This window comes from Centropristis striata, unplaced genomic scaffold (assembly GCF_030273125.1).
Source record: "Centropristis striata isolate RG_2023a ecotype Rhode Island unplaced genomic scaffold, C.striata_1.0 Scaffold_65, whole genome shotgun sequence".
In the NCBI taxonomy this organism is placed as follows: Eukaryota; Metazoa; Chordata; class Actinopteri; order Perciformes; family Serranidae; genus Centropristis; species Centropristis striata.
Genome location: NW_026739081.1, coordinates 2,501 through 14,268, shown reverse-complemented (window position 1 = coordinate 14,268; position 11,768 = coordinate 2,501). Strand labels below are relative to the sequence as shown.

General features: G+C 33.1%; 1 protein-coding gene across 1 annotated transcript in view; it reads right to left on the bottom strand.

Moving 5' to 3' along the window:
• Window positions 1-2,116: 2,116 nt before the first annotated feature.
• The window catches only part of LOC131968036 (echinoderm microtubule-associated protein-like 6), a 10,702-nt gene continuing 1,050 nt past the window's right edge, over window positions 2,117-11,768 (bottom strand). The window contains exons 3-8 of the mRNA XM_059328783.1: window positions 10,009-10,181; window positions 7,811-7,973; window positions 6,163-6,266; window positions 5,415-5,568; window positions 5,224-5,324; window positions 2,117-2,316 (exon numbers count right to left, since the gene is read on the bottom strand). Coding sequence (XP_059184766.1) covers window positions 2,292-2,316; window positions 5,224-5,324; window positions 5,415-5,568; window positions 6,163-6,266; window positions 7,811-7,973; window positions 10,009-10,181 — 720 coding nt within the window. The 3' untranslated portion in view covers window positions 2,117-2,291. The remainder of the gene's footprint in view (window positions 2,317-5,223; window positions 5,325-5,414; window positions 5,569-6,162; window positions 6,267-7,810; window positions 7,974-10,008; window positions 10,182-11,768) is intronic.

Here is an 11,768-nt window from a genome sequence, read left to right as displayed (position 1 = left end):
TTCTTGCACGAGTCTCATTTAATCTGTTTGTACACATTACTAACACACTCTCACACACACACTCATACATTCACACACACTTTGATCACAATCACATCGGTATAAAAATCAACCGTGAACATAATTCACACCATGAAATAATCACCAATCATCCACAAACGTGTTCTGGTTTAAAAATAAATTCATGCATCTGAGCATCATATATATTTCCATGTACAGTATGATACAAATAATGTGAAAACAACCTGACGACCTGTACACGGGAAGGAAAAAACAACATCTCAGTGCAGCATATTACATCTTCAACAACTGTAACATGGATTTCTGTTTCGTGGACGTTCCTTGGCTTCTTCTCTTATACTTATACACATATTTTTATGAATGCGTGTCTGCTCCACACATGCACCCTGTACATCACACCGTTTCATTTCAGTCACTATTATTTTGTCTTTTCTAGATCTTGAAGTGTCTCAAAGATGAATAAGTTTAAAAAAAAAAGATCAGGTGTGTAACATCTGGGACTCTTTGACACTTTTCACAACAGCTAAAAGTTAATATTCAGACACAGAAAAGTCAACCACGCTGTAAAATAGGTATAAATAACATTTAGATATCTCCGTAAATATTCCTCCTCCTCTCCTCTTGTTTCTACCACCTCCATGCTTTGGATGTTTCATGTTTTCAGAACAGAAAAGCAGCAGCGAATGGATGAACGTTGGGACATTCTCAGTGTAGCACCAGACAGAGTACAAAATAAGTTCAACGTGGATTCAGAATTAAAAGTGTATGAAAGCAAACAAACACAGGTAGAAAGATCCAGAAAGGCACTTGAAGTGTGATGATATCCAACGAGGAGATGAAGTAAAGGCTCTTTGAAATGAAAAGTGATCGTTAAATCAGTTACAGACAAACTTCAGGACACTTTGATGAACATGAAACAGCTCTTTTCTTCTTCTCCTCCTGCCAGTTTTCCCACTCAGCGGTTTTAATGGGCAGCTTAGCTAGAAATTACATAAAGATTGGGCATTTTATGATAAAAGCGTCAAATTTGGTACACTTGTAGCCAAAGACATATAGAACAAAATTAGATAGAGAGATAGAGAGATCAAGACTTTTCAATATGGTGGCCATTTTTCAAAATGGCCGCCAGTGACAACTGTTTTTAGATTAAATTCCACATTAACAAAAGATAATATGTGATAGGAGCATCACATTTGGTACAGTTATAGCCAAAGACATGGGGAACATGTGGAGGGATCAAGACTTTTCAATATGACAAAAATTCGATGTGGAGGCACGACAAATTTTCAATATGGCTGCCATTTTCAAGATGGCCGCCAGTGACCGTCTGCTTTGAGATTACATTTTTACATTAACAATAGATAATATGTGATAGAATCATGAAATTTGGTATAACTATAGCCAGAGAAATGGGGAACATGTAGAGGGATCAAGACTTTTCAATATGGTGGCCATTTTCAAGATGGCAGCCAGTGACCGTCTGTTTTGAAATTAAATTTCACATTAACAATAGATAATATGTGATAGAAACATGAAATTTGGTACAATTATAGCCAGATAAATGGGGGACATGTAGAGGGATCAAGACTTTTCAATATGGTGGCCATTTTCAAAATATATTATCTATCTATAAACAGTTGCCAAAATGGCCACCATATTGAAAATTCGTCGTGCCTCCACATCTGATTTTTGTCATATTGAAAAGTCTTGATCCCTCCACATGTTCCCCATGTCTTTGGCTATAACTGTACCAAATTTGATGCTCCTATCACATATTGTCTATTGTTAATGTGGAATTTCATCTAAAAACAGTTGTCACTGGCGGCCATTTTGAAAAATGGCCACCATATTGAAAAATGGCCACCATATTGAAAAGACTTGATCTCTCTACATGTTCCCCATGTCTTTGGCTATAACTGTACCAACATTTATGTTTCTATCACCTATTATCCATTGTTAATGTGAAATTTTATCTAAAAACAGTGAAAAATGGTCGCCACATTGAAAATTTGTCGTGCCTCCACATCTAATTTTGTTCCATATGCCTTTGGCTACAAGCATACCAAATTTGACGCTTTTATCATAAAATGCACAATCCTCCTGGTGATCTGCCCCACTGTCTGTAAGGTTTCAGCAGCAGCTTGATCTTCAGGAGAACTCTCCGTCTCAGAGAGGAGGTTTGGGGTTCGACTCCCTCTGGATCCACTTGTGGTGCTGTTAAGGCGCTTTGGATACAAGCGTCAGCGTCACGACGGAGGACAAAGTCTGTTTCACAGACATTTCCACACAAACACACTGCAACACAAACAGGCAGAGTCAGATCTGATCCACAGGAGGCCACAGTAACATACAACATATATATAATACATAGAACATACAACAACTATGAGACTAGGACTTTTTAAATGACATTTTAACAAAATACTATAAAATGTTTGTTTGTTTTCTTAAAATTTTGGATATCCAATAATATGTGATTTTAGGTGTTTTTCTGTCATCTATGGACAAATTATACTACTAATATGCCTCAACAAACTATAATAAAGTCATTTTTAGGCATTTTAAAATTTGACCATTTTTGACAAAAATCAACCTTTTTGGTCCAATTTTTGGGCATCCCATAATATGGTGTTTTTTAACACTATTTTTTTAGCTTTTATATACATTTTAAAATTTCACAATTTCTGACAAAAATTGGCATACTATAGTATGACTTTCTTTTTAAGGGGTCATTTTTAGACATCCCATAATGTGGTGTTTTTCTGTCATTTATGGACAGACTATACTACTAATAAGTATGACCAAATTTAAACATCTTTAGTCATTTAAATTTTTTTTTTTTTGTCATTTATGGACAAATATGTTGTAATATGTCAATCATATCATAATATATCAACGGACTATAATAAAGTAAATTTTTGGGCATTTTTAGATATTACAAAAATGTGACAATTTTTGACAGAAATACACATGCTTTAGTATGACTTAGTTTTTTTATTTGTACATCCCATAATATGGTGTTTTTCAGTCATTTCTGGCCTGTAACACTCTAATATGTATTTTTTAAGCATTTTTAGGCATTTTAAAATTTTACAATTTTTGACAAAAATTGACATGCCTCCAATTTTTGGACATCCCATAATATGTTTAGTTTTTCTGTCATTTATGGACAAACTTTGTTCTGATATGTATCAACAGACTATAATAAAGTCATTTTTGGCATTTTTAGATATTTGAAAATTAGACAATTTCTGACGAAAATCAAACTGCGATAGCATGACTTTTTTTGGACTTCCCAAAAATGGCCATATTATGCTGTAATATATATCAACAAACCAATTATCAATTTTAAGCATTTTTAGTCATTTTAAAATTTGACAATTTTTGACAAAAATCGACATGTTATAGTATGACTTTTTTTTTTTTGAAGGATTCATTTGTGCACATCCCATAATATGGTGGTTTTTTTTTTGTCATTTATGGACAAACTATACAACTAATATGTATCAAGAGACTATAATTGATACAATTTCAGCATTTTTAGGCAGTTAAAAATTTGACAATTTTTGACAAAAATCGACATGTTATAATATGACTTATTTTTTTGATCCAATGTTTCGACATTACCATAATATGATGTTTTTCTGTAATTTCTGGCCATATTATGCTCTAATACGTATCAGCAGAGTTTAATTGATCCATTTTAAGCATTTTTAGTCATTTTAAAATTTGACCTTTTCCGACAAAAATCGACATGCTATAGTATGAGGTTTTTTCCCCCCTCTATTTTCGAACATCCCATAATATGGTGTTTTTCTGTCATCTATGGACTAATTATACTACTAATATGTATCAACAGACTATAATAAAGTAATTTCTAGAATTTTTGGTCATTTTAAAATTTGACCTTCGACATATTTTGGTCCAATTTTTGGAAATCCCATAATATGGTGGGTTTTTTGTCATTTATGGACAAACTATACCACCACATGTATCAACAGAGTATAATTGGACATTTTAAGCATTTTTAGTCATTTTAAAATTTGACCATTTTTGACAAAAATCCACATGCTATAGTATGACTTTTTTGTCGGGGTCATTTTTGAACATCCCGTAATATGGTGGTTGTTTTTGTCATATATATATATATATATATATATATATATATATATATATATATATATATATATATATATATAATATGTATCCACAGCTAGACCCATTTTAAGCATTTTTAATCATTTTAAAATTCGACCATTTTTTTCCCCCTTAATTTTTGAACATCCCATAATATGGTGTTTTTCTGTAATTTCTGGCCATATTATGCTCTAATACGTACCAGCAGAGTTTAATTGATCCATTTTAAGCATTTTTAGTCATTTGAAAATTTTACCTCTTTCGACAAAAATCGACATGCTATAGTATGAGGTTTTTCCCCCCTGTATTTTCGAACATCCCATAATATGGTATTTTTCTGTCATCTATGGACAAATTATACTACTAATATGTATCAACAGACTATAATGAAGTCATTTTTAGTCATTTGAAAATTTGACCTCTTTTGACAAAAATCCACATGCTATAGTAAGACTTTTTGTTGAGGGTTTATATAATAAAGTCGTTTTTAGGCATTTTAATATTTGACGATTTTTGACAAAAATTCACATGCTACAGTATGACTTTTTTTTTTAAGGATTAATTTGTGGACATCCCATAATATGGTGTTTTTTTGTCATTTATGGACAAACTACAACAAATATGTATCAAGAGACTATAATTGATACAATTTCAGCATTTTTAATAATTTTAAAATTCGACCATTTTTGACAAAAATTGACAAGTATGACTTTTTTTCCCCCTTAATCTTTGAACATCCCATAATATGGTGTTTTTCTGTCATCTATGGACTAATTATACTACTAATATGTATCAACAGACTATAATAAAGTCATTTTTAGCCTTTTTAGTCATTTGAAAATTTGACTGTTTATGACAAAAATCCACATGCTACAGTGTGACTTTTTGTTGAGGGTTTATATAATAAAGTCATTTTTAGGCATTTTAATATTTGACCGTTTTCGACACAAAACAACACAGTAAGACTTTTTTAATGACATTTTGACGACAACCTCTACTACTTCTGATGTGATACTTGTCTTGTGCTAGAGTTGCTGTGTCTCCCGTGTTATTGATCAGTGTTACCTGCAGTCGTCTCCTCCTGTGCTGATCACGTATTTGTCTTCGTGGGAGAAGCGGATGTTGGTCACGTGAGCCGAGTGGCCGAGGTAGCGCTTGTGTTTGGCCTGAGAGCAGAAAACAAAGAGGAAGTCTGTCCGCGTGCATCAAGACACAAACTACAGAGACGTCAGATTAAAACGCTGCCGCTGACTCACAAACTTGTCTGTGCAGGGGAAGTCGAAGAGTTTGACCAGGCCGAAGTCGTCCCCGGTGACCACGTTCAGGCCGCCGTGAGACACGCACGCACAGTTCACTTCAGCTTTGTCGGCGTTTCTCGGCCAAATCCCCAAAACTTCATCTCCCAGAATGCTGAGGGGCAGAGACGTGTTGAAGGAGATGAATTAATGAGCACAGTTTCTCTTTTATTTTACATTTAAATTAAGTTATTGTACACGAACAGTAAATATTATCACTGTCCAAATAAAATCTAAGAATGACGATTATATTAGTATCATTCAATATAATTTTTTGTATAAAATACATTACCTACTATACATTGTATTCTATCACATTTAATTAAAAATAAATAAATTCTGGTACACTATACAACTGACATACGTTACTTTATGACATTTTTTATAGTGTCATTTTTTTACATTTGTCTTTATTTCTTCATTTAATGTAATTCTGTCATCTTTAAGCTTTCTGTCTCTGAGGCTCAAGTTTTTTTTTTGCTCTTTTAAACTAATTTGTGGCAAATCTGAGTTAATGTGTTTGTCTCTAACGTGTCGTTTTGCATTGTATTTAATATCTTTTTTAATAATTGTTTTTTTTTCAATGTGCAAACCCGTTAAAAAGAGAATAATACTTTGAATCAAAACATAATTCAGCATTATTGAAAGCAAAATAAAATATAGAAAGGATTTTACTAAAATAATGGAAATTTGTGTGTGTGTGTGTTACCTGGTCCAGGTAGCCCAGGTGATCCTGTCGATGACTTGCTGGTCGTTCACCATCTTCCCAGAAGGAACCTCGAACACCTGCCGCTTATAAGCTCCTGTTGACACCTGAACACACCGGACATATTTACATTTACATTTAGTCATTCAGCAGACGCTTTTATCCAAAGAGACTTACAGGAAGAATAAAAGAATTCTTTGAGGAGCAGAATTATCGTGTGGTGCTATAATTCTACTATCATGGATACTATACAAACTGGGTTTCTGTTTTCATATACCAACATTTAGAAGGAGGTCGCAGAGGTAAGTGGGGGCTAGGCTGTGGAGAGCTTTGTAGGTGAGGAGGAGGTTCTTGTAGTGGATGCGGTATCGTACCGGGAGCAAGTGAAGTTGAATGATTTTTGTAAACAAACCAGCATCGCTAACTGCGCACAGTGTCCATCGCTTATTGTAAACAAACCAGCATGCTGACTGTATACAGAGTGTCCGGTGCTTGTTGTAAACAAATGGAGATCCCTAACTGCTGCACATACACACTGATACTGCTACAGAGCTAACTGTTAGCCTGTTAGCACATACACACTGTACTGCTACAGAGCTAACTGTTAGCCTGTTAGCACATACACACTGTACTGCTGCAGAGCTAACTGTTAGCCTGTTAGCACATACACACTGTACTGCTGCAGAGCTAACTGTTAGCCTGTTAGCACATACACACTGTACTGCTACAGAGCTAACTGTTAGCCTGTTAGCACATACACACTGTACTGCTGCAGAGCTAACTGTTAGCCTGTTAGCACATACACACTGTACTGCTGCAGAGCTAGCTGTTAGCCTGTTAGCACATACACACTGTACTGCTGCAGAGCTAACTGTTAGCCTGTTAGCACATACACACTGTACTGCTGCAGAGCTAGCTGTTAGCCTGTTAGCACATACACACTGTACTGCTACAGAGCTAACTGTTAGCCTGTTAGCACATACACACTGTACTGCTACAGAGCTAACTGTTAGCCTGTTAGCATTGTGCTACGGTGAAGCACTGCTGCTGCTCTGTCGCACGTCGCTATCGTCTCCTCCCACCTTGTTCCACGACATCGGACCGCACTTTGAAAGGACAGAATATCACTTTGCCTTCGACGGCTCACTATGAACGCCCTGAGGTGAAACGCCAGCACAGATCTTTCCGGCAATATAGCGGGACATTTGCGGGACCGCACTATGAAATCAAGTAAAGTTCTTTTCATGGATGTACCATGATTTGAGGACATATCAGACTGAATTGGAGGTCTACATCGCCATGTTTTACCTTATTTTCAGTCAGTTTTAGCTAATTTCCATCTCTGGTTCATCCATTGGTCATGATTTGATGCTGGTATACAAGTGAACAACCACTGCACTGTGTGTCCAACATGTACAGTTAAAGTGCAAATGGTTATGAGGATTAGTCTTTATGTATAGGAAACTTTTTTTAAATTATCCTCCTCCTCAAAATATTCACAGAAGAGCTGTCGGACCTCCTGGGCATGACTTTGGTCCATGCTGGCTGAGATACATACAAACGCTAACTGGTGGAGCTGCAGCTCCTGCATCATGTGACACACATATATGTAAAGGTGTGTGTGTGTGTGTGTGTGTGTGTGTGTGTGTACCTGTATGTAGCAGCTGTCAGCAGAGAAGTCGAGCTGCAGGATGAAAGCGGGGATGTCGCTGCAGTAAACGAGCCGGTTGAGACTCGGTCCTCCGCTCACGTCGTAAACATCCACCGTGTTCTCCACAGAACCGACGGCCAGCAGCCGCCGGTCGGGACTGAACCTGCACATGTTCCATTGTTAGGGGGTTAAAATGGGCCATTAGTTATTTACATTAAGCATCACATGCACCAAGTTTTTAGAGATTCATAAATTTTGTTGTTCTCTGCAAAAGCAAATGTGCTTTTTTACTTAAACTGCAGTAGTTGGGTGCAATTTAAAGGAAAAAACAAAGAGAAAATAATACAGGAAAAATACATTAATTTAAAAAAATCAATAAAGAATTTTAAAAAGCAATTAATAAAGAGTTAAATAAGTAAAAATGCATTTTAATTATTCTTTGCTACTTGAAAATAAATACATTTTTTTAAAGAAAATAATAATAATTAATAAATCGAAAATAACACTAAATAAGTACAAAAATGTTAAATAAACTAAGTAAATAAATAAAGGAATAAGTAAAGAGTTAAATTTGTAAAAAAGCAAATCAATTATTTCCTGCTACTTTAAATATATACATTCATTTTAAAAATGTAATATAAAATAAATATTAATTAATAAATCGACAATAAAACAAAATAATTACAAAAATGTTAAATAAAGTAAATAAATAAGGGAATTAATACAGAGTTAAATTACAAAAAACTCAACATAATTATTTTCTGCTACTTTAGAATGAATATATTGTTTAAAAAAAGGAATGTAAAATAAATAATAAATAATAATTATTAATAAATTGAAAAAAATGATATAAGTACAATTTTTTTATTAAAGTTAATAAATAAGGGAATTAATACAGAGGTAAATTAGTAAAAAAATCTATTAAATTTTTTTCTGCTACTTTAAATAAATGCATTAATTAAGAAAAAAAGTAAAATAAATAATAAATATTAATAATAATTAAATCAAGAATTAAAGAAAATAAATACAAACATTTTAAATGAAGTTAAAAAAATAAAGGAATTAATACATAGTTAATTAGCAAAAAATCTATTTAATTATTTTCTGGAAGAGAAAAGAAAAGTAAAATAATAATTAATAAATCGAAAATTAAACTAAATAAGTACAAACATTTTAAATAAAGTAAATAAATAAGGGAATTATTACAGAGGCAAATTAGTAAAAAAAAAAAAAAAAAGCAAAAGCAATTTAATTATTTTCTGCCACTTTAAATACATTTATTAATTTTAAAAATGTAATGTAAAATAAATAATGATTATTAATTAGTATTAAATTGAAAATGAAACTAAATAAGTATAATCAGTTTAAATAAAGTAAATAAAAATAATTAATCCAGAATTAAATTAGTATAAATGCATATTAATTATTTTCTGCTACTTTAATAAATGCATTCATTTAAAAAATATAATGTAAAGTAAATAATATTAATATTAATTGTATTAATAAAAAAATTAATCAATAATTTAATTTAATTAAACAAAATAAATACAAATAAAATAAATAAATTAATAATTTAATTCAGAGGTAAATTAGTAAAAATGCATATTCATTATTTTCTGCTACTTTAACATAAGTACACCATTTTAAAAAAAGGACTGTAAAATAAATAAATATTAATAATTAATTAATCGGAAAAGAAATAAGTAAAAAAAATGGAAAATAAAGTAAATAAATAAAGCATTTAATACAGAGGTAAATAAGTAAAAATGCATATTAATTATTTTCTGCTACTTTAAAATAAATACATCATTTTTAAAAAAGGAATGTAAAATAAATACATTTTAATAATTATTAAATTGAAGATGAAACGACATAAGTACAACATTTTTTAAATAAAGTAAATAAATAAATAAGGGAATTAATTTAGAGTTAAATTAGTAAAAAAGCTATTTAATTATTTTCTTCTGTTAATGGAAAATCTTATTTTTAATTTTTATATTTCTACTTTATTTCTACTGTAAATTGTTAATACTTTTATTTTTGACTTGTTTATTTGCTGAATACTTCTCATATTTCTTATTTATACCTCTGTTTACTATTCATTGTTTTTTGCTGCTGTACCTCCTGATATTTCCCCGCTGTGGGAGGAATAAAGGAAATGTTAAAGAGGAGGAGGTGCTGATGTTTCTCCCTCCCACCTGATGTCCTGGATGGCGACGCTGCGGTCCCGTTTCTTCGCCCACATCTTCAGCGAGTTGGCGAGGAGGAGGAGGAACTCTCCGTTCTTCATCCCGACCGCCAGCATCTCTCCGTCGGCGCTGTAGCTCACACAGCGCGCCGCGTGGCCCACACACACCTTGTTCAGCAGTTTCTACAGGGAAACATTTCAATAAAACTCTACAGAAGGAGACGCTCCAGTTCCTTAGAGCAGTAGTTCTCAACCTTTTTGAGTCGCGACCCCCAATTTAACATGCATGACCCCCACTCACTGAACACAATCTCACACACACAGTTCAGATCACCCAAAAAAGAAACAAAATGACCAAAAAAAGACACAAAATGAACAAATAAGATACAAATTGACCACAAAATGATTAAAAAAAGACACAAAATGACCAAAAAAGACACAAAATGACCAGAAAAGACACAAAATGACCAGAAAAGACACAAAATGACCAAAAAGACACAAAATGACCCAAAAAAGAAACAAAATTACCAAAAAAAAAACACAAAATTACTAAAAAAAGACACAAAATGACCAAAAAAGGCACAAATTGACCACAAAATGATCAAAAAAGACACAAAATGACCAAAAAAGATACAAAAAACGACACAAAATGACCAAATACCACACAAAATGACAAAAACAAAGACATTAAGTGACCAAAAAGACTAAAACACATGAACACTTTAACACAGTGGAGACAGAGCTGACTTCCTAAATGATTTGGTGACCCCCAGAAACCATCTCGCGACCCCAATTGGGGTCCCGACCCCAAGGTTGAGAATAGCTGCCTTAAAGGGATCCATTAGACTTTTTATATATCGAGGTTCATATGAGCTGTTATTACATTTCTTCAAAGCATCAAAATACATTTTAAAGTTTACAAAAAATGTAAATAAATAAGCAAATTAATACAGCCGTAAGATCTGAAGCTTTTACTGATAAAAAGGGAAAGCAAAGGGAAAATAATAAAATACAGAAAAAAAAAATGTCAATTTAAAAATGACCATAGTATATATATGAAAAATAATAAATAAACCAAATAAAATAAATAAATAAATAAGTTTAAAGAAATAAGAAAAAAATAAGGGAATTAATACAGTGGGAAAAATAAATAAATAAATACATTTCTGCTACTTTTAATGGTAAATACAAGGGGAAAAGCAAAGGGGCAATTATACAGAAATAAACATTAATTTTTTTAAAAAAGTCCCAAAAAATAAACATACACAGAATAAAATACATTTTTAAAAAGTAAATAATGAGGAAAATTAACACAGAGGTAAATAAATACATTTTAAAAAGGTTATGTTGTGTGTGTGTGTGTCTGTGTGTGTGTGTGTGTGTGTGTGTCTGTGTGTGTGTGTGTGTGTGTGTGTGTATGTCTGTGTGTGTGTGTGTGTGTGTGTGTGTGTCTCTGTGTGTGTGTGTGTGTGTGTGTGTGTGTGTGTGTGTCTCTGTGTGTGTGTGTGTGTGTGTGTGTGTGTGTGTGTCTGTGTGTGTGTGTGTGTGTGTGTGTGTGTGTCTCTGTGTGTGTGTGTGTGTGTGTGTGTGTGTGTGTGTCTCTGTGTGTGTGTGTGTGTGTGTGTGTGTGTGTGTGTGTCTGTGTGTGTGTGTGTGTGTGTGTGTGTGTGTGTGTCTCTGTGTGTGTGTGTGTGTGTGTGTGTCTCTGTGTGTGTGTGTGTGTGTGTGTGTGTGTGTCTCTGTGTGTGTGTGTGTGTGTGTGTGTCTGTG